The 23,736-nt window shown below is 47.5% G+C and overlaps 1 protein-coding gene across 2 annotated transcripts; it reads right to left on the bottom strand.

Annotated features, from left to right (window-relative positions):
* Positions 1-1,745: 1,745 nt before the first annotated feature.
* Positions 1,746-22,747, bottom strand: PACSIN3 (protein kinase C and casein kinase substrate in neurons 3). Of its 2 annotated transcripts, none has more exons than XM_026082362.1 (11): positions 22,453-22,747; positions 9,618-9,718; positions 9,026-9,182; positions 7,987-8,222; positions 7,391-7,546; positions 6,666-6,841; positions 5,704-5,824; positions 5,079-5,215; positions 4,387-4,452; positions 3,719-3,879; positions 1,746-2,064 (listed from the first exon to the last, which is right to left on the bottom strand). In XM_026082362.1, exons 2-11 carry the CDS (start codon positions 9,669-9,671, stop codon positions 1,949-1,951), a joined length of 1,380 nt encoding a protein of 459 aa, XP_025938147.1. In that variant the 5' UTR covers positions 9,672-9,718; positions 22,453-22,747; the 3' UTR covers positions 1,746-1,948. The 2 variants fall into 2 exon arrangements, with proteins under 2 accessions (XP_025938147.1, XP_025938146.1); XM_026082361.1 differs by lacking the exon at positions 22,453-22,747 and adding an exon at positions 11,236-11,314.
* Positions 22,748-23,736: the final 989 nt, after the last annotated feature.

The raw sequence follows: 23,736 nt of genomic DNA, 5'->3' as shown, positions 1-23,736 counted from the left end.
AGCTGTGTTCTTGCTGTTTTCACCCCCTCCACATATTTGTGGAGTGCAATGTTAGGGATGCTTTTTAGCAAGACATTTCAGTGRCTGATGTATTTCTGCACTCTCGCAAGACAGCTAAATAGCATCAGTCTCAAATCTTTTCCATGGAAGACTGCATTTCAATGCATCCACTGTGCTGTAAAAGGTTAACTCCTGCCCTCTCTGGCAGGCATGCAACAAGATGTTTGTGGTACATGTTAATCTCCTAAAAGTTAACAGCATTCAAATCTGCCCATCCCTCCATCATTTTCAGTCTAAACATCCATTTTGGTTCATTAGCTGCTGTTGCATTCTGCAGTCATTCTAATCCCAGATGCTCATGTATGGCTTCAGGCTCCCTTTTCTGCATCATCCCTTTTCCAAACAGGTCTGAAGCAGTTAGCTCCAGTGCCATTGGCCAAGGCTTGACTGAGTTTTCTGAGTGTGACTGAATGAAGTTCCTCACATGTGCTAACCCAGTTATAGGAATTTCACTGGAGAAAGCTACTACAAACTCACAGTGCACCTCAACACAGCAGTTTTGACCAGATATAGTAAGTAGCCAGTTTTTAACCTATTGAGTTTTACACCATACATGCTTTATTTTCCTTTTCATTCCTTCAAGCTCCTGAGCTACTCTTCTGTGARGATGCCCATCAGTCAGAGACTCTTGACATATCCTCATGTTTGAATACTCAGAACACTAAGATCAGGGCCCCACCTTGTCTCAGCAGCCTCAGAGGCTTTCAAGGGCAGAAAGAGGCCAGACAGAGGTTTTATAGGTCTTCCCTGATGAAAGGCACTTAAGAACAACTGGGCATGAGTACACCTGAAGTGACCCTCTACAGCTAGTGCTGCACAGCCAGCAGGTACCTTCCACACTCTATTACCCTTCATTGCTGTGTAGGGATCTCCAGCAAAGGAGGAAGTACATTTCTATTGTGAGTAAGTCAAGAACCTGTGCGAGAAGGAAGAGGAGGGTTTTTGCTGTGTGCAGTGTTCAGTTTCCCTTAGAGACACAAGAAAGAGGTGTAGCCAAAACTATCTAGAAGCATCAGAAAACCCAACACCTAGTGATGCATTCAGGGGTCCCAAGCAGAACAGCACTGGAATGCAGCTGCCTCTGAATACTAGCCTTCACTGTATCAAGCCTTATTCTAGCTCAGGGAAGGTTGTATCAGCTCCTGATCTGCCAGTGTTGTTCACAACTCATTAACTTAAACAGCCATATTACCCAAGATGGAAATCTTTCTTCTGTCCCCAAACCATGCTATCCTTCATTCTGTGGTGTTTTCCCAATGAATTTGTGGGTAGTGGGAAGGCAGATCCAGGCTTTTGAAGGTGTATTGCGATCCCAGCTGACTCATTAAGGGGGCCAACAAGCCTGTAGGTGAAAGATACTGAAGACTTCTGAAAAATCTGGGCAAATCCACACAGATTTCTGTCAGTTACCTTGATTGGGGGGTGGGGGGGGCAGGGAAGGAAGCGATACTACAATACTAGAGGTTCCCCATTGCCCTGCACATGCAAAATTCCTTGAACAGGAAGGTTGGGGGCAGGGCATACCCCACCACTCTATGGATGAACGTGCATTGAAGCCAAGGAAGTTTCCTTTGTTTGTTTTAAGTCTTACATGCCACATACCTCCTTTCTCTCAGTGTGGGCCAAGAGGATCTGTTCCCTCCTGCACCCCTACACTCCTACAGGGCTCACAGGCAGAGAAGTCTTTACTCATCCTTGTTTATTTATTAGAAAAGCCCTACAGGTCTAGGCATTTAAAATGAAGCATTGGTTACATGGAGTACATGCCCTCAGTCAGAGTCCAGAAGTTGCTGCACATACTGCAAAGGTGGATTGGGGCCAGCAGAGACCCAGTGACTTCAGCAGGAGATGCTGATATGGGTGTGAGACACTAACAGGGCAGCAGCAATCATGATCCAACCTTTTCAACATAGTTAGCAGGATAGAGTCCAACCTGGCCAGTGAGAAGTCGGCCCTTGCACCAGCCCTGCTCATCTTCCTCACTGATCTTCATTAGTTCTTCACCTAATAGTAAAAACAGTTGTTAGGAAGCAGCCTTGGAAAAGGTAGTGTGACCTTCTTTGTCAGAAGGACTCAAAAACAAAACTATATGTGTATATATATATAAAAATATATAAAAATGTCCAAATATCTATGCTTTTCCCTGTAGCACCCCCAGTATCATATTGTACAGTTTAATTAAAGCCAGAATTACTGACCTCTTCAGTATCTATGCTCAGTACCATCCACTAGATCAGGGACTTAGAGACCTTCACTGCTGCTGTTCAGCATCAGAAATCTTTGCTCCTGATATTTCTCCTGGCTTTCCTCCCCTCAGAGGAAAGTGTTTATAAACCAGAGGTATCAGAAGGCTCTTAGACATTTCTTTCTCAGTAGTACCTAATTCTACATATGTCTTCTGCAGCAAGTGGGAAGGACTTGTAAGAGGTTGCTAAGCTCTAGCTGTTAGGATCCAAGATGACTATTCCATGATGGACTCTCTGGCTTGGCCAGAAAGGCATGGAATCAGCTCATTTCTCAGACAATGACCAGGAAAGGCTCTCAACCTCCCCAGATCTGCTTTGAGAAAGGGCAGGAAGGTCCCCTTCCCATCAGTGCAAAGTTACACATCTGCCAGAGAGGGAGATTTGACTGCATCAAGAGGTCAGACCCACATCAGTAGCAGCTGAGTGAGAAAGTCATTTGCTGTCCAGCTTAAGCCCTATTGGTGCATGCTGGTCAGAGCAGATTCAGAGTGGATAGCTAAAGCTGATCAGTCATGCCTCCATTTAACTGTTAGAGCTGCTGAGTGGCAAAAGAGAGCAAGGAGTCAAGTTCTAGAGCAACCATATTGTAAGATATTTTAGAACAAGTTAGTAATAGGAAGTTGACTAGTATGGTAACGCAGCAGCATAGATGCTGGCCTCAGGCACAATCCTCTACTAAAGGACTTCAGTTTCTTTTTAAAAGAGGCGTATTTTGGAGATGTATAGCACAGACACCACATAAGACCCATAAAACAAGCAAGATTAGGGACACTCAAGATCCAGTTGTCCTCTTGGTGTTGGAGAGGTGGGCACATGCAAGCTGAATTTAAATGAGGAAAGAAAAAGGAARGGGGTCAACATTTGTTTCAGCATTTTCCCTCACTCATTCTACTGGAAGTTGGGATCTCCACTTTCAAGATACCAATTTTAAACAGTTTGCACAATGTTTTTTGCCAGTTGAACTCTGCCTTCAGTAGTGCATGCCAGTCAGCTGGACTCCCCCCCCCCCCAAGATGGCCATCTTCTGGCTATCTCAAATGACAAGCCAGACCACCTTTCTTGTACTTTAGAGAAGAGAGGGGTATAGTTTTCTCCCTGTGGCACAAGGGAGAAGCATTTGATGATTAAAGTCTCAAGACACAATGCAGAATAAGTGGCTGGCAGGCAGGATGTGTTTCACCATCTTCCCCTACACTGTGGCCAGGCAGTCTTTTTATGTGGACTCACTGTCTGTCTCAGTCTACAGATTGGACTGCCTAGGGTATCATCCACCTCAGGCTAGATTGGGATGGGTCAGGCCAGGGGAAGAACAGATTTCAGTTTTCAAGGGGATATCCAGATCTTGGAGTGTTTCAATCAGTCAGCCCAAGTGGGGACAGCAAGAGGTTAGTAAGAGATTAGTGCTTCTGTACCTGCTTTAAAGCTCAGCTCATCAGCCTCCTGTCCTGTGTAATCATACAGCGCTCGTACCCGTACACCTGGTACCTTTATATCCTCCTCATGCCCATTGGTATCCAGACACTTCTTGGGAGTGTCCTCATCTGACCACTCTGAAATGTCTTCCTTCCCTCCGCTGTATACATGGAAGGAGGAAGGGGATAGGATGGTGGTTAGAAAAAGCAGACTCATCTCTCTCACCTTCTCCTGAATCATGCACCACCCTGACCCCCAGAGACTGCTAAGCCACAGAACAAGGTGCAAGAGGCCAAAAGCCAAGTGAGACAGGGACAGGGAGGAGATACCAGGAGATACTAGATTTGAAAGCACCCCAGAGTCAGAACCCTGAAGGCTAGGAGGGCAATTCATTCTCACAGCTTTTGCACACATCCACACTCTCTTCATGACATCATCCTATTCCAGCAGATCTCACTCAAGGCAGGCCAGTTCTAACTGGAGAGCCCAGGTGCATCCAAGACTTATTCCAGCCAAGAATAAGAAAGATAGGAAAGGCCACATCTCCCATCCCAGACAGATGTGGCTGGAATGCCATTTTCCAAGTCAGGAGCAAGAGCAGAGGGGAAGAGCAGCAAAGGACAGGCACCTAGAGCCCAAAAACCCTGAAGAGATGTTCCATACTAACTTCACATGGGCTGATGCCCTCAGGCTGTCATAGAAGATGCTGTTCTGCTCCTCTTGATAGGAAAACCTGTAGATTGGCAAATAGGGCCCCTGAATCCAGTAGACCAGGATACTGTAGTGGCCTTGAGACATCTCTACATCCCCATTCTTTCCTGCCCAGTTTGCTTACATCAGAGCTGACCTTTTAAGGCAGGAAGGCAACTGACACAGTAGGACATGAGTCTCTTCAGCCTCTCCCTATTCTGCAGCTTGCTCCCTGGCAAGGGAAGCAGCTATACCCAGACTTGTCAGGTAGCACTCAGCACCACACCAAGGAAGAGTAATGCCTGTATTTAGTAAACAGTATAGTTAACTGGCAGGGCTACCAGTTCCCAACTCTACTCCCCCAGTCTGTGAGGAAAGAAATTGGGAAACACCTGTCAGAATCTCACACAGCATTAGACTGAACCAGGCCAGATCTCATCACTAGAGGGACCTTTACAACAAAGCATCTTATGAGACTGTACCTACTAGACAAAAACTACCCTAATCCGCTTTATCTACCTCATCTTTTTGAGTGGCATGGACAGGACCACAGGGCTGGAAATTGAAGACGTTAAGGAGGAGGTCACTCCTACCAATCTTACCTAATTTGTACATCTGGGCAGGACTGTACTCTTCCTAACCTAATGTATCCCAGACTTCAGCCCTTACCCTCGCCTTGTCTGCAAAGGGGTCTGTGAGACAACACCATCCCGTGTAGGCAAAATGCTGGTCAGCATCACATCATCAGCTATCTTACCACTCTTCTCCTTCTTGGTGATTGGCCGCTGTGTTTCAAGAGACCATTCCTGTTTGGGAAAAGCAATAATACCATCAAGCCACATAGGTCCAAGAGTACTAGGCATTTTTTTTTTTTCTGAACAATAGAGAAGAAAAGTGCAAGAACAGCCAGGTCATACTTCAGTTGTGGCTGATTAATCAACCAGCCAGATAGCCTTGCAGGCACAGCAGGCATACTCCTATGAAATCCCACAGTGCAGCAAGAGGGGCTGTGGAAGAGTTTATGATCAGAGGTTGTGCCAAAGCCCTAAACACTGACTCCTGTTCCTTGCCCTTGCAGCTGGCTGGCTGGAGTAGTTGCAGTTTGAAAGGCTTACACCCATCCCTTGGTGCACCAAGGGAGCTTTCAACATAAGAAAGTTTCAGGAGAGACAAACATACCAAGCCCAGTGAGCAGAGACATGTTTTTTTCCAAACAAAACTAGCAATCCACCAGTTTCAATAAAGCAGCTAAGTGGCAGGGATGGTAGTTACACACTCTAGAGTGATCGGTCACCTCAAACTGAGGCCAATTCATCGCCATGCCTGGCCCATGCGTGTTGCGCCACCACTTCAGGTCCTCCTGGTTGTCTGCAGCCATGATGACTTGGTAGAGATCTCGATACAATGCATGGAAGCTATGAGCAGGAACAAACAGAACCAACATAAATAAGCAGTTCCCCAAAACCCAAGTGTGAAGGAAGAACATAACTTCATGCACAATTACACAGCCTCCAAAGTCCCATAGGATTAAGAATGATAGAGAACCCTTGAGAAACACTTGGTCAACCCTATGAAAACAAAGCCACCTTCAAGGAAGAGTCAGTTGGCCTGAGAAACAAGACAGGCTTGTTTGATGCGACAGTGGCCAACATCTGATACCTTACAGCATACTTCATCAAATGAGCCTTGASAAAGTCTGGCATGCTCTTGCACACAGACAAGGAATTGTCTCCAATTCATTGCCATTACCTTGAAGTATAGAAGCACAGAAGAGTTGGGCTGTACCTGCCTCCTTATATAACCCCTGTTTTAAGGGCAACTTGTGAGATAAAGGTAACATGAGCCCACAAAAGGTCTTTTGACTTAGGGCAGATTGAGTGCAACAGCTACAGATACTGGAAGGCAAGAGAGCTCCATTCCTCAGACTGGGGTTACATATAGCCACATGGAGGCATTGTGTAAAAAAGTTAGAAACACTTATCCACAAGATGATAGTACTGGACAGTACTGGAAGCCTAAGGGTTCAGAGGAAAGACAGAATCCTTTCTGTGAGACTAGCACTGTTCAAAACCAGAGATACCAGCAATGGTCAGACCAAAGAGACCCAATGACAGTTCTCAGACACACTTTGAAGGGGCAGGAATGAGACCTGTCTGATACAAGCCAGCACTCCCCTTCACAGACCCCAGAATCAACACCCCTCGCCACAGCCCAGGGCACCCTGGGCAGACAGACCTCCTGCATCAGGGCTGGTACCTTTCACTGGTAGAGAGGTTCAGATGCTGGTGCAGATTCAGGAACATCTCCTTAAAGAAGCACAGTCGCTTGCGCTCTGCTTCCTGGCAGCCCTCAAACACTTGCTCCATATCCTCCATGTAGCGGGGATTGTAGCGGTTCAGCTCTTCCAGCATCTTCTCATACTGATCCTTGCACTGGATCAATCCAGGAAGAAAACAGTGGTGAGATACGTAGCCTTGATATCAAACCAGTGGCCGTCCCCCACTCCAGCTTGGGACTGAAGAGAGTTTTCCCCTGCACTGCTAAACAAACACAGCATAGAAAGTAGCAGAAAACATCTTTCTTCCCCAAAGCTGGTATCCCAGCCCATTGCTCTCCTAGTGGTCTTGCAAGTTCCTTACTCCTCCTTACTATTCCTTCTACAGTAGGCTCTTCCACAGCTTTTCAGGTGGGCAGGCAAGCCAGCCACTTTCAGTAGCCAGCCTTCAGCTCTGCAGCTCCCACCTCCTGCACCAAATCCCTCATTTCCCTCCCCCTCTTTACTGATAAATGAGATCCTATCCAAAACCAAAGATAGTCTTACTTGCTGAAGTCTCATTCTAACTTGCTAAAACCTCAGACAATGAGATCCCATACCTCCTCACAGGTTTCAGCATGAGCAATTGCACTGATATTACAAGCAGCACCTTTTCCTTGAGAGGGGGGTATTCCTCATGACCTGTGTCTGTAGGAAACAGACTCACCTTCTCAACCTCCTGAGTGCACTTCTCTACACGCTCCTGCAGCTTGCGCAGCTGTTCCTGTGAGACAGAGGAGTCTGCCTTGGCATGGTTCTCCCTTGTATGGGCTGTCTTTTCCTCCTTCCGGGCTGCATGATAGTTTTTCTTAGAAGTCTCTACCTGTGGCAGGAGTGATGCAGAGACAAAGCCATGATCTTGACCACAGAGATCCTCCTTCACTCAGAGAGGGCACATTAACATCTTTGCTACAATTGGCAGCAGTTGTTTCAGAAAAAACACAATAGGAAAGGCCAGTTTGTTATTTAACCAGCCATGCTCCAAAGGGTCAAGATAACCTCCCCCTCCCCCCAAAGTGAACTCTTTCAACATTAACCTGCCACACAGACACTGAGCCTCTTACCACTGTTACCAAAGTCTTCCTATGTGGGAGGGTAGATACAAGGCCATCAAGAACAGGAGACCAGCAAGACATCTCTCCTTCTCTGGCATCCTCTGCCACACTGTCTAAACCCAGTGTGCTTGCCTAATAGCACTCACGATCAGGTAGCCAGCTGGGCTACCTTCGTTCACTCCTCCTTCCCCATTCACATTTTGCTTACATCTTTCAACTTTTTCACCCAGGGTTTCTGGGCCTTGCGGAACCCATCCTCTGCCTCCTTAGTCTCCTTGAAGCCCCCAATCATCTGCTTGTGGTAGGCCTCCTTCTGCCAGGCCTTGATCTTCTCTGAGTCTTCACCAGCCAGGTGGTTCCGGACATCTAAGTGAATTTCACTCAGCTTGTCTGCAGCTGTCAGGAAGGCATGCCAGGCCTTCTCCAGAGTGCCATACTGTGGACCTGCAGGGACAGGCATCACAGGGGCTATTATACCTCCTGCCCACAGAGAAGAGCACCAATTCTTTTTCTCCTACAAATATCTGTCAGTTTGGAGTCACCTCCCTAACTCTCCTCCATCATACAAGTCAGCATTGAGTGTCCTCCACACAGTCCCAACAGGCAGCATCTAGGCTGTTACAGCTGGCAGAGACAGGCACTCCTTTTGGGCAGCCTTAGCTGCCCCAGGCAGTGCCCAGAAGCAGAAAGTTTCTGCAGAAAATTCTCCTCACAGATCTGGCCTGAGCTCAGGCAGCAGTACCAGCTCATGACATGAGCTTCTGCTTCACAGACTAGTGGGCTCTTCAGGGCATTTGTTCCATTGTTTCCCATTATTTTGAGACACCCCATCAGTTTATGAGCCCAGTGCCACTGAATCACAGCATAAGTAGTTATTCTTTGATTGGAGGAGAGAGAGGGGAAAACAGCCAAGCCATCCTTAAAAGGAGAGATCTGCAGTTTGATTCAAAACTTGGACTGGCCCAAGGACTTGCCAAACTAAATGAATAGAGGGTATTTTTTGTAACCAAACACTGGCAATGCAGAGAAGGAATACCTCTCAAAGGAAATGGGAAGACTGGCTGCCAGAAAAAGAAAGCAGCCAAAACAGCTTCAGCAAAGAAAGAGGAGATGCACAAGAAAGCCACCTCCTTGGAGAAGAGAAGCTTGTCTCCCAAAGAAACAGCCTCACCCACAGTGAGACCCCATACTCAAGGAATAAAGTGCTACTACCACAGCCTGTTCCCACCACAGCCTGCACACCTTACCCTTCTCCACATTGGTCCTCCACTTGCGGGACCACTCTGTTAGCTGCTGGGCATAGTTCTTCTCTATCTTGGCTCGCTCCTGGAAGCAGGAGATTAAGTCATTGCAGAGCCGGTACCCATCATCCACACGCTTCACTGTCCGCCTGTAGTTTCCAGCCTGAAATGTGACAGTTCCATCACTCTTACTGTAATGACTTTCACATCCCTTCAGAACAGGCAGCAGCAGGTCAGTCATTGCATAGTGAGGGAGCACAGACCCTCCTGAAACTAGCAGCTGGGCTCAGATCCCCCTTCTGGTGCTCTCTTGCTGGGGGCAGAGCAGTGGAAGGAGGGAACTGAGATGTTCTGGTTGTCTCTCACAGCTCAGAATCAGCTGAACAAGGAACTCTTGTTCCACAGCATCTGGGGAGGAAAAGGTAACCTCCTCCTTGCAGTACCATACAACTTGTTACTGAACCTCCCCACAGTTCCTCCCTCCCTTCCACTCCAAGGGCAACACATCACCCAGGAACTTGAAACTCCCCCCCAATTCTATGAGTGGGAGGAAAGATGACATTCCTACCTCCCTCACACCCTGATCATCCTTCCTTACCTCCCAGAAACTGCCCCCAGGAGCATCCCCACCAGCATCATCTTCTGATGACATTGCCACTCTTTTCTTGCAGCAGAGAATTTTTGCAGATTTCAGTTAAGCTGAAAAGAGAGAAAAGGCAATTTTTAACACAGCACTGTCTGAGCCTTTGCAGAGAGCACAGTCCTCCACTGATTTTACAGCTGGAGAAGCCAACTTACAGTCCCACAGGCCAGTACTGGCATCGCTGCACCTCCAGAACTAAATGGCTAGGTCCAGCAGAGGTGCTCAGGACTGAACCTGCCCCCTCCCTCCCTGCAGAAGGATGGCCTCCTTGGCAGACCTAAAGCACTTTTGGAAAGGACATTGTAGAAGACAACCTTGCCAAGTCTCAGCTATACAGATCTTGGAGGTGTTGGTGAATCCAACACCTTTCAGCAGCAGCAGCAACCTCTGCAGAGATTCCTTTCTTAACCAAGGCCCTCAGGAGAGTAGTAAAAGCTACAGAAACTGAAGAAGTAGCTAAAGCTACTTGAAATGTGCCTTGAAACACTTAAAAATAAGTCTTCTGTCAGAGATGACTCCAGCTTCCCAATATGAGTCAGAATTAAGGGATTACACCAACTGACTGGAGAAAACAAGGCTGAGCAGTCAGCAGGCAGGCATGTCCTGAATGAGTAGGAGCCCTATAAACTGCCCACCAGCTGAGCTGGGCTTGAACAGGAGCTACAGAAAACACACCAAGACATACCCAGCCAAATGGCCATGCAGTGTGCATGCCAGTTTCACAGCAGCACTGCTTCCCTAGCAACATCTTTGTAGAGCTGGTGTTTCCATTACACTCAAGTCTATCACTGCATTAGGCTCAAGATCTAGACTAGAAGGTGAGAGGTGCATCTCACCTGCAGCTGTCTCAGTATTTCTGCCTGTTCTCCTGTACAAGTTTAGGCTGCCATTTTGTTCCCGGCATGGTGTGACACTAGGAACTCCCTAGGAGGAGGTTCAAGGATGCTCTTGTGATCATGCAGGAAGCAGAGAGGGAATAAGAGAAAAGCCCAGTCTCACACATGCACACCCCCTCTCCATCCTAGGCAAGCCTGGCTTAGTGCAGCATAGATGTCCTCCACTGCTACTTCTCCTCTTGCACATTCCTGGTTATAAAAAGCTTCCCTCACACCCCAGAAAGGTATCTGCTCATTCTGCCAGCCCCCAGAGCACACACAGCAGAGGGATGAAGATCAGTTCAAGAGTCCCTGTCTCCCACCTCCTGCAAATCCTTCTCAGTATGTCYGCTATAGTGTGAGCCACAGCACAAAGTGCCCCAACACAGACTGCAGGAGTTTCCTCCATTTCCAGAGACTGGCTCTGTTTGCCCAGTCTCCATATGGAGAGTGTAAGAAGTACATTAATGCTGTTTCTCTGGGTTTCTCCAGAAAGCTGGAAGTACCGAATTCCAGTCATAGAACCTAGTTGTTAAATGAGATGCGACACAGGTGCACAAACCTTAAAACCTGAAGAACACCTCCACCCACTCCACCAGCCATCCCCATTCCCACCCTCCATCCATCAGCAGGCTGCAAAGTTATCTTATGTGCCTCCAAGGCAAGCAACTTTACTTTTGTCCCCAGAAGCTATGTACCTGAAAGAGAACACACTTGCCAGCTGCCCGCTGCTCCCCTATGTTCTGAGCTCTTCAAACACCTCAAAATGGACTGGAGGAGAGAGAGACAGGCACAGTTAGACACTGTCACTTCTTTGCAGGGATGCTGCCCATTCTGGCACGTTGCAGTCCCAGGGTAGGAATGAGGGTGTCCCCATCTGCCAGCTACTAGGAGGGGCACCCTCTGATATAGCAGCTGCAGCCACTGTGCCTCCCGGGATGCCACGTTCCAGCACGTAGGAGAGACGCCAAATCCTTGTGTCACAAGATCTAGCCCCAGAGAGAGTTAAAATAGAAACACTGGGGCAGCATGACGGCACTGTGCAGGAAAGGTAGCATCACAACAGCTGAGCAGAGGGAACAGCTCACAGCCAGAAAGGTCTAAATTAGGCACATTCCCCAGGCACAGTACATGGGCCTGGTCCCCCCCTCACTGAACAGGGTCTGGTCTAGCAGACCCCACTGCCTCTATGCACTTCTGCCCTCACTTTTAGACCTAGCTGACTTTGGGGGAAGACAGGAAAGACGGACATACTTTCTCCAGTCCCTTTTTGTTAAGGGTGACAAGGATTGACATACAAGGCAAAGGATTAGGTGACTCTGCTTTAAAAGCAAAACAAGAGACATGTTCTGGTGACAAGGCCTGGAGTCCTTTTAGCACCAGTGCCCCCAACACTGCCTGGTGGGATGCAACTCTCTGGAACTTGTTAGTCCCTTGGTTCCGTGAGGCACATCCATCACACTGTTAGAAATACTTGGTCAGAAATCTTTATCTTGCCATTATGTCATTGGTAACTGCCACCAACTTTCCACAGAGGAAAAGGAAGTAAAAGGCCTGCAGGGGCTAAGGGAAGTGAGGGTGGAAAGAGGTCTGTTTACCTCATATTCACTTCCCTGAAGATTTACTTCAAATATCAAAAGTGTATTTAAAAAACACCTCCCCCACCACCCCAAAAGCCCTTCTGCTCAGTCAGATGTACCCACCTGGCTGAGGCTGGGAGGTTAGGGCAACTGAGAGTTAATACAGCTGAGAGAACAAACTGCAAAACCCAGGAGAAAAGGGGATTTTTAGTCAGATATTAAGACAGTTCTGGAGCAGAGGTGGGGAAAGAAGAGGAAGGAAAGGAATGGGGAGTGGGTTATTGCAGACAGACTAGTGACCTTTGCCAGGGGGAAGAGTTGAACACTTATTCAGGTCACTTGGTTTAAAAGTTACAGCTCATCATAAACCTTCACAACTTAAGTGGTCCCCCAGTAAAACCATACTATACATTCCAGATATTGCTAAGATTAACCTCTCCTCTGCCACCCCCCCCCCAAAAAAAAAGTTACTTAAAAATATAGTTGATCTGCCTGCCAGGCCTTTCCTTTCTCTCTCCTCATGAGGAGGCAGATCAATTAGATATGACCCATGAAGGCTGTATCACTTTTTCTGCCCTCCCCCCGCCCCCACAGGTACACACACACACTTCTTTATCAGGAAGCAATGAATCACAGACATGCCTTCTTTGGTTTCCAATTCAGGCTCACTACACAGTACTAGAGTTTGGGAGTAAATACAGAAGACTTGTGTGTCAAAGTGAGGTTGTTCATTTGAGGAACAGTCAATAAAAAAAGACAGAACCCAAAACTGTTCTTTCCGCAGTTTCCACATTAAATTTGAGCCATGTCTACTTATTTTTTTTCGGGAGTTACAAGCCCAAATAACTGAATTTACCACCAAGATCTGTGGGCTCTGAAAAGCAATAGCTATGCTGGGTTAGACCAAGGGTCCTTATTGCCCAGTATCCTTTGCAGACAGTGGCCAAAAGCAGCATCTTCCCTAGCTTTGATGACAGAGCAAGCATACATGGTGCCTCCCCGCATACTCTCCAAGCCTCTAACTATTTGTTGACAGGGACTTCCTGAGCTGGATGCGGCATCTGTGAATTTAGTAACCCTCAATGGATTTCTCTTCCATTAACTTCTCCAATCTCCCTTTGAACTCACATGAGTTTTCAGCATCCACAACATTATGTGTCAAAGCATCCCACAGCTTAAGGCTCTATTGGAATCATCAACATAGTAGCAATGTGGGAGAATTAAAAAAATATACAGTCTCTACAGATTAAACTCCATGAACTGAGTAGCACCCAGTAAAGTACTTGTCACCATAGCAGTTGTACAGACTTTATAGAAGTCCAGAAAAATCTGTCCTGGTAGAAGCAAAAAGGTCAAAGAATGAGAAGGACTCTGTTCAGCTAGACTTTTTCTGGACTTCACATACTCCATGAGCCCCTGCCAGTCAGCAGATCAAATTGGATCTGCACACAGACTTATGGAAGGTACTTAGTACTGCACACAGGGGCTGAAGAACAGCTGCTGCTGTCACCCTGAGCCCAAGAAGAGCAAATAGATTGCCACTCCACCCCCTCATGCCTAGTTATTCCTGAAACATCATATGTATTGTGAGCTGCCAAGAGCCTGAGACCAAGGAAAAAGTTAAGTTTGCCAGGAAAAGTGAATAGATGATTATTATACATGCCAAAGTCTGGAGGCTGTTTTACAGCAAGGTAGAGAGATGACAGGGATACCTTGTTGACAGCTTAATGTAGCAGGAGCCACCATGTAATTCAGGAGGGCTGGCACAGCCTGTACAGGACAAGCAATATAACCAGAGTTGTTGGAGGTGTGTGGGTCAAAACCAGGACTCTTCCCGATGTTACTGCCACCTCTGCTAAGGGCAGGATATCCAACAAATCAGACTTGCAGGGCAGAGGAATGTTTATTCTCTCCTGCTTCCTCTTTCAGCTCTAGCAGTTAAGAGCTACTTGAGACCTTGCTGAAGTTCCTGCAAAGACAAGCTCTCTGAAGAAGCAGGGAGAGAGCAACCACACCTCTATCCACTTCACACCTCCACCAGATTACACACAAGGGCATCACAGGCATCATTACAACCAGCAACATTGGCTGGACAAGCTGAACCATGCAAATGAGATTTCTGCAGAGCTACAATCCTCTTGCTAGTGGTGTTAAAAAAGTACTTCCCTCCTTCCCACAACAACCTTCTCTCACTCAGGACCAACATAGTTTTGTGAACCACATCTGCTATCAGCTCCCTATTAAGCTATCCAAAACTGGCTCTTGGTCCTTAGTTATGAAAATGTGTTGGAATGGCTCAGGACTGCTTCACTGATACTGAGCTGCATTCAGGCAATGCCAAAGCACTTGTTATGGCATAGCTGTTTCCACCTTTAATTAGGCTCAAACAAACAACAAACAACTGAAGCACAGCCACAGGAGAAAACAAGTGATACTTGATCACTGTCACCCACATGGGCAGCGAGAAGTTTGTACAGGTGGAGGTGGTCTTATCTCTGTATGGCTACTGCAGTCTTAATTTTCAGGTCATGAGACAGTTTCATCCCCTGAATCCAGCAACTCCACAGGGCTTATGGCAGAGTGGCTAATGTTAGCACACTCAAGCTGGGTGAGGGGCAGCCAGGGCCCCCCAAGGACAGTGAGGGAAGAAGTGCTGTGGAAGCTAATTGGCAAAGTGCATCTCCCTTTTCCACAGGGCCAAGAGCTGCACTAATTTGTGACTTAGCAACACACCAGCCCTTCTTAAAGCTCCATTGTCTTCTTTAGACTCTTAAGCATATTGCTGATCTCACCCCACTCCAGTCAGTCATACATCCCAGACCACAGTTTCTCTACCCTCTGACCAATGCAACAGGCTAAAATCTTCTTTCAGACATGCATGGATCTGGCAATGTGAAAAGTTTGTCTTTTTGTTGTTTGCACAACACTAGTACAGTAGGGTCCTGATCCACAATTAAAGCTTCTAGACACTATAGTAATAATCTCTCTTCTCTAGTTCAGAAGTCTTTCCCTAAGGCAGGTAAGCCACAGAGATCCTCTTCCTTCTATACCACACTCCAATACTTCCACCCTCCAAATGCCTAGGGCATCACTTCTGTACATTGCTCGACTGCCTCCTGAGGCTCCTTGTGAGCAATTATTTTAGTAAGTTTGCCAAGAACAAGCCTCTGAACTCTGCAAATGCGCAAAGGGCTGCTGCATACAGCCCTGCAGGAATTCCTCCATAGAAACAGAGCTCAAACACTGTGCCAGGCAAGGCCTTCTGCCCAACTCCTTTTCCCTTTCCTGAGTACTACAGCAAGCAGTGGATACAGACAGAGCTAGGAACAAGTTGAATTATATTTATCCAGTAACTGGGGCTTTGGTGGACAGGTATTTTTACTATGGAGCAAYTTCTGCCTAGGCATTAAAGACAAGCTAAGCAGAGTTTTAATCAGGAATGGGCTGCTACTAGCTCATTTCCACCTCAAGACAACAAAGCAACAGCGTGAGATTTCTGCGACCAATTTGCTTGGTTCCCAAAGAGTCACTTTTCCTATAGAGTAGGCAGTGGTGAAGGTACTGTTTTCACCCCAGGGCACTTCTGGTTTAGGTTGCAGATAACCATTTCAATCTGAGCAACCAAAACATACAGAAGGACAACTGCCATGTCTCCCCTCACAGAACAGGAGACCTGAAAACACTTTGTTTTTCTTCTGCTCATTTGTTGTCAGAAAGGAACTGGAGGGCTGGAGCCAGGAGGTACCACATGACACTAGCAGAGCAGTGAACAGGATTGCTGGTGGTACAGCAATACTAGGAAGGTTCCTGATGCAGAGAATGAAATGGGGCAGAGGATGGGGTTTCCCTTCCAGCCTCTCTAACTCTACAGATGGGCATTCAGTAGCTCTGAACCAGTGACTGTAATGATGCTCCAGTAACATGCTCTCCACTGCTATTATATAGGAGCACTGATATTTACTAGAATACTCACCTTTCCAAAAAGGGGGCCTGGTTCTTCTCTGCAGCTAGAGAGAGTGCCAGGTAGCACACAGATCCTCCAAGAAGCCTGTGTGCATGAAGTGACTTCTCCCCAGCAAAAACATCCCTTAGAGATATTTATCCCATTGCTGTGGTCACACCCTCGGCAGAGTCACCCAACCAGGAAAGGGACTAATAGCCAATGTTTCCCAGACGCTCCCTAGGGACTGAAGCCTGCCAGGGCTGCTTAGTGCAGTTTCGAGAAAGATTTCAGCTGGGCTCTCCAGCTGGGGAGAGGACAGAGACATTAGACAGAACAGTAACTACACACAAAGGTCACTTCAGCTACATGCAAGCCTGTAACAGAAGCCTGTCTCCAAGATAGTGATTCTCCAGAGATCAAGTGGCTATCCACTAGCAGACTTCCCTGTGGTTATATTGAAGTATTAAAATACAGACAAGATCCTCCTCCACTTAAGGGGCTGACCTCTTGAGCCTACAGGCTACTCCACTGCTCTCCCCTGTTTCAGACCATACTTTCTTTATATTGGTCTACTCCAGAGTTCAGACTGAGCTAATGTCCTGATGACAGGCATCCCCTCTTTGCCTTACCCCAAGTTGTTTTTAAGTGTTCAGACAGAATGAAATACTTTTCACATTTATTGGTTTCAGGCTACTTCCCTGCCCAGTTGTCAAAGACCAAGACTGTAGAACAGTCTTCTACCCAAACACTGTTGCTGATCTAAGGGTTAAGATTTCTGACCAGAATAGCTGTGCGAGGCAGAAAGCTTTGCATAGGCATTGTTGTGCCAGAGAAAGAAAACCCTGTCTTTTCCAGTATGAATCAGGAGATCTTTAGCGTTACAGGAACACAGAACTGTCCTGGTCAACACAGCAGTTATCAGACAAGATAAATGAAGGAATGTGTTGGGCTATCAAGGTCTGTTAGCTTTTGTTTCTCTCGATTGTTCTTCCTATGAAGAACATGATTGTAAGCTCAAATACCCACAGAGTGAGGCACGGAGGGAATCAGTGCTGCCAGCAGCAGGACAATGGAGTACCATACTCTAACAGGGCAACTGACCTTGTTCACTCGATATGTTCAACATGGTTGCTGGAATAAGCTTCACAAGTGTGCTGTGCCTGTGTATTTAACAGGCAGCTATAATTAAGAGCTGAGGATAGCATGATAGAGATGCATCCAAGCTACCAGAAACAGCACTGTCCTAGCCTGCTTTCTTAGCTGTGTGAATAGCCCAACTCCCATTCCATACATCAGTCAGCATGCCTGCTTCCCCGTTCTCACACCCACTAGCTTGCCCTTCTCTCAAGGCAAGGCTTTAACCCCTGCAGATGCAGAGAACCTGCCACTATTGTCCCACTCTCCTGAGCCTCCTCAGTTGCTTGTTTCCATGCTGCATGCTTCCTACCCTACCATATCAGGGTCAGGTAATAAGCATCAAGCTTGCCAGCTGACTCATACAATCAGCTCACCTCTTAACCAGAAAAGACCCCAAGCAAGCTATGTTATGAAGAAACTATTTCTTTCCTAAAGCATCACTGATAAACAGGTGTTTAAAATTCCAATAAAAGCAATTATAATCCTCCTGAACAGTCAGTCTGCACCATGTGTGGACAGTTTTTCCAGTATTTAATCTACATTTCACCTTGTCACAAGCTTTTCTGCACTCAACTTACAAAACAAGATCAACAGTCCATCCTGTAACACAGTTGCCTGTAACTTAGTAAAGATATCACAATAGCAGGCTGAGCCAGTCCACCTACTTCCAGCTTGGAGTAAGGAAGTTTGCTTTGTTCATATCTTTACTTGAACAGCAGTGATCCTAACAGAACAGAATGCCCCAGCCTCAGCCTACCCAGAGCCAAGGAGAGGAATAATGTGTGCAGGTTTTTGCCTTTTTTTTTAAGCCACAGGAAACTGCTGTTAGCCCATGTCAATGGAACATTCTCCTTCTGTGATTGAGTCACCTTGTAACCCCCAGAGCAGGGATCAAGTTTACTTGAATACATTAAGAAGTCTTAAGGAAGCAGACCGCAATCAAACAACCTTCAGAAGAGCCACAGCCCAGTTAGTTCCATTCTAGCACTGAACTCCTGGTGGTGCCTTGCTTCAGGCTGCACAGTAGTCAAGTGACTCCAACCTTTTCTGCCTCTTCCTCCCATTTGGAAGTCATTGTATTTTAACCCAGCTGCAGTTCTGCATACCTCTATACCAAAGTTTATTTCCAGCTTCATTTTACCAATGCTTAGTTTCCATTACAATAATTGCTTTTTGAGGGAGGGAAATGGAAGAGAAGGATAGAGTTGGCAAGTATTTGTTGTTCAGACCAAGCGCATGGCAATCATATAACCAGTCAGTTCTAAGTACTGCATTTCCTTATTTCTGGTTGTATCAAACAGGATTCCGGTTTGGCTTGGTAAAAGCTTATAGTTTACTAACAATGTTTATGTGAACACTTTCTTCCAAATATTCATATAATGCAAACAAGAGCCTGAAAGAAGACTGTGCACCAAGGAGTCTCTGAAGTTTACCCAGTGCCCTGCACAGCTCCACACGCAAACAGGCTGTTGAAGGAAGCACAAGCAACTTTGTAAAAAAAAAAAAAAAAAAAAAAAAAAAAAAAAATTTTAAAAAAAAAAAAAAAAAAAAAAAAAAAAAAAAACAGTTGAATAAGATAGGACTGAGCCCTGGGACATCTCTTATGTTAATATGGAAAAGGAGAAGAGGTGAGAAGCATCAGACTCATTGCTTCTGTTTTGTGCTGTGGTCAGCTCCTCCACTTTGATGATGGTAAGGCTCTTTGTTCACTTCTTTCCCCACCGGAGCTAGGTTTACTCAATTGCTTCCTCACAGGAAAATCTAAACAACATAAAGAACATCTGCAAGGGTAAGGCAGAGTTCAGAGCCATATGAACTGGCAGGACTATGGACAGACTGCAACACAGAGCCATTTTGGATGACTGCAGTCTTTTCTGGGACCAGACACATGAAAAGAAAGCAAAATTTGCTCTTTGGAGTGGGGAGAACATCCAGTAACTTAGATTCCCTTCATAGCATCTCCTGGTCTGAGAGAAGTTGGGCAGATTCAATCATTTTGACAGTACTCCATTCCTAAAGGTAGCCATATGCCTTTCTGACATATTTCCCAGAGACAGCAGAGATAGCAAGGTTGAAGTAGGGCAGCCATTAGGAACTGGCCTGCACTGTGACTATTCATACTTCACACATTCTTCCTGAAAGTAATTATATTGGATGTCATGCAAGAACTTTTGTCTACTTTCATACTGTCTGCACAGAATCTGTTCTTCAGTATCAATACTGTACCTTCAGCCCTCTTCAAATTAATTTTTGGATCTCAGGCTGAGGAACAGGACTATCAATATAAATACACTTCATATTCCAGGTGTTATCAACTAGACTCTGAGAGAAGACAAGAAAATGGAATAGTCAGCCCAAAAAGCACACACTACAGAAGAAATTTCAACTGTTTGGCATCACTGGAATGTCATTTGCTATCTCATCCCATTGCCCAGAGCACAGATCTCTTCTGATCTGCAGGGTCCAACCTGACATGCGAGGAGACAACACCAGCAAGCTTTTTAAAAGCAAAAAGTACAAACAGATCAATCCAGTGGGTTTTATTTTCCCCTTCAGGGCTTCCTGAACCAACTCCTATCCCACAGGTCAAGAGACTTTTTTAGTTTGCATTGGGGTAGAAGCCTGCTAGCTCTCCCTCTGTCTCAGCAGACACAGCAGTATCTGCCTTCTCTCAGGAAGGACTTCCCATTTTGGTTGCTGGCCTGGTTCACAAGCTCAGCCATCTCCATTTAGAAGATGACAGCACAGCTGTGCAAGACAGGCTCTGAGTGTCTGCCTTCAGAGATTCATGGCCACTGGCAGAGCACCCTCCAGCTTTGCTGGAGTCAACACCAGGCTTTTACCCAGGTTTCCAGGCAGTGGGGCAAGCACTCCTAGTGCAAGAAAGGGCAGACTGAAAGCACCAAGAAGCAATAATAAATACCTAGATTAATTCAAGAAGTGAAATATACTGCAGCTTCTCCCAATCCTCCATGAAGGCCTCTTGCCCTTGTCAGAGACAGGGAGGAAACCCACTTCAGAGCTCTACCCAGAAGCCCTGCAGCCTGCACAGCTCAGCATGTATGGGAACAGCAGAGGCTTGGCAAGGACACAGAGGGAGAGGGGGAAGTTGCCACTAATAGATAATCATCTATAGGTGACTGAAAAGATTGACCATGTTCCCAACAGTCCATAAGGCATGCACCATATCTTCCTACAGACAGGAGATACATGGGTTGCGCAAGCTCAAAGCATTGACAGATGAGACTGGAGACTTAAAGCACTGTCAGCTCTGGGCTGCCTGCAGCAATTTAACTCCCCTAACCCGGAAAAATTTAATGCCAAGCCATGATAAACAGAGTCCTACCAGAGTCATCTACTAGGAGAACATGAAATCCTGCACAAGCCTAATGCCTCTGGATCCAGGCCCCTGATACCATGGAGATCCCTCATAGGCCAGTTCAGCTAACTACAATGCCCAGTGACAACCACTAGATTTAGCGCACACAAATTCTGACCATCAGAAGTCTGAAAGGCTCCTTCCCATTGTGCAGTTCACAGAAAGGAGAAACCACTGCAGGCTGAAATATGATTAGGATGCCAGTCACACATATTGCCTCGCAGCACCGCCCAGCTTCAGCCCACATTTCAGCTTGGAGGAACTTGATGAAACTATTGTACCAGTCACTGAAACAGAGCTGGATGATCACAGCAGAGGACGCACCAGGCTCTTTGCACTGACATTATGCTTTGTGCTGGAAACTCCTTGTGCCCAGTCAGAGAGCATTTGGATGTTAAGTTACAGTGGTCACCATGCCACATGGTAGCAGTAAAAAGTTACAACTTGAACTGCTTCCTAACTGCTCGAAGGATGCAAGGCTCTTTTCTTACTCTTCAGAGAGCAGAATCCCAAATCCTCCATGAAAATTTCCAGATACAATAGTTACCATTTTCTATCCCACCCACTAAGGCCTTTACACTAAGATTCCAGGGGCAGGGTTTTTGTTTTGTTTATCTGACAATTCCGCGTCATACAGCACCATCTACACCCATCGCACTAAGTAAGTAGTGATAAAATAGCTTGCYGGATCAGAAAGTCTGTTTTAAAAAGATAAGAGTCCCTCAAAGGGCTGAACAGCTCTCTTATTGTTTAGGCATTTCCCCATGAACTCTCATGGGCAGCCCAAATTCACGTATCACTGATCAGCTGATGGTGAAAACAGAGGCAGTTTATTAGTGCTCTCCCATCAAGAGCATAGCTTCTTCCACTCAGGCTACAGGCAGATACTTTTAGCTTTTGAGGTTCCCAGTTCAACCCCTGGACACCAGCCATCACACAAACCAAACTGTTCAAGCAGCAACTGAATGATCTCTAGCCCTCAAAAGGGCCAGAGTGAGAAATATACAGTATTTTCTGCCATTGGAAATACCATATGAGTTCCTAACAGGATCAGATCTTGCCTCTGGTGCTGTGGCTGACTACAAAACTAAGAATCCCTTAAAAAAATCCCTTAAAAAATAATCCCTTAAAAAAGAGCTGTCACATTACAAATATACCTGACAACAACATTGAATTAAAGAAAAAAWTTTTTTGAAGCTCATGTTTGTCCAGGAAAAGCCCAGAAAATTCAGACTAGTTCTTGTACAGTCTACAATAAAATAAATGACTAAAAGCCTCAGTTATTGTCCAGTGAAGAACTGGATTTGGGGCCGTAGGATTTTCGGGCTTTTATGGCTTGGTCTCGAGTCTGTCAAGGACCTGCATAGAGCTGACATTTTAGCACAGTCCAGGGCCAATCCTCATTCATTCACTGGAGTTTGAAAATGGTGTTCCATGTGGGCAGGAGTTCTCAGGCCTATACATAGCCGACACAGTCATGTTACCCCTTTTTACAGCCTGAGAAGACAGCCTTCACTAGAACAAGTGCAGACAAGCCAGGGAAGCTCAAACTGGCAGGTCAGAGGAAATGAAAAAGCAAGTAAAGCAATACAATACGACAGGCACAGAACAGGGAAGGCAGCAAGTGGCTAACCCAGTTCACATATTCATTCTGCTCCAAGCTGCCACTTGAAAGAAAACATAAGTATTTTGGGGAGTTTCCAGTGAGATACTACGAATGACACAAAACCCTGATGAAGCAGAACAGCCTCCACTTCACACAGCATTCGTTGCACACTTCACAGAAAGGTGAATCCTTCCCCCGAAAGAATGTGCCCAGTTATGCAATGCACAGGCAGAAGCTCCACTGCAACTCCACCCAGAGACCAGCTCACACCTGGAGCAAGGAGTATCAGGACCCCGTCGTTTCAGCCCACACAGCGCAGCGGTGCGTTCTGCTCCCATGACGCACAGAGAGGTATTTGAGCCCTCGTAAGGCTTAGTGACTCCTCAGCGACATTTGAATTCCAGGGTGGAGTGGGAGGCTCTGCTAGGGTTTTGTATTGCAATCAATTACCGTCGTATCAGAAATTCCTTCTTGCGAATTAGGTTGGCAGTTGAATTCAGGGGAAGAGAGGCTCATCTCCTGTTTTGGGCGGTAGAAAGCACCCCTCGGGTAAGGAGGTTTACAGAGCAAAGGAAGAGGCCAGAATACTTCCCAGGGCCAGGAGTGCGCGCCTGGCGGTGGTCAGCTAACCTTCCCCTCACCCCCGCGCTCGCAGACGACTCGGAGCTTGAAGAATTGAAGCAGGCAAAGAGCGCATACTTGGCACAGAAAGTGGCAAAACTGGTTAACGCGTTCGAGCCACCCTAGCTCCGCTTATTGATAGTTTTGCGGAGACCACGGACCCCGCCTTCTACGCGCGGGGACAAATCATAGCCCGTTCTCTCCAGTGCTGGACGCTCAGGCCCACTAATACCCTCCGTGTTTATCAGCTCCGTGCCAGAGAGGACAGCGTAACCCCGCCGCAGGCCGGGCACCGCCGCGCCCCCCTCCCCGCCGCCGCAGCCCGGGCCCCGGCCGGGGGAAAGGGGAGGCGAGGAAGGCCGGGACAGCCCCACTGGCGGCGCCGCTCGCCCCGGGACGGCCGGGGGAAGGGGCACCGCCACGCAAGGGGCAGCCCGAGCCCGGGGCAGCGGCGGCGCGCTCCCCCCGGCCGCGGCTCCGGTTTCAGAGCGGGAGGCGACTCAACATGGAGCCGGCGCAAAGGGGCCCCTGCGCCCGCCGCAGGGGCCGAGCCGCTCGCCCCGGCGGCGGGACCCGGCGTCCGCAGGCAGCGCTTCCCCCGCCGCAGCCTGCTGAGAACCGCGGAGCCCCCCAGCCCCGCCGCCGCCGCCGCTCCTACCGGCCGGTCTCCTCTCCGCGCCGCCGCCCGCTGTCCCGCTCCCCGCCGGGCGGCAGCGACCGGCCGGGCAGCGCCTCCCCCACCCGCCCCCTTTCCATTAGGAAACTTTTCCCTTGGAGCCGCCAGCTTGTTTGCCACGCTGGGCTGCCCCGCCGCCTCCCACCGGGAGGCGGCGGCGGGGACCAGGCCGGGACCCCCGGCGCCCCGCGGCGATCGGGTCGGAGAGCAGCGCCGGGGCAGGCAGGGGCGCGGGGCAGGCGCGACCCCGGCACTCA

Source organism: Apteryx rowi, unplaced genomic scaffold (genome assembly GCF_003343035.1).
Source record: "Apteryx rowi isolate R43461 unplaced genomic scaffold, aptRow1 scaffold_574, whole genome shotgun sequence".
Taxonomy (NCBI): Eukaryota; Metazoa; Chordata; class Aves; order Apterygiformes; family Apterygidae; genus Apteryx; species Apteryx rowi.
Note: the sequence above shows the minus strand (reverse complement) of the source record. Positions and strands in the feature narration are given on the sequence as shown.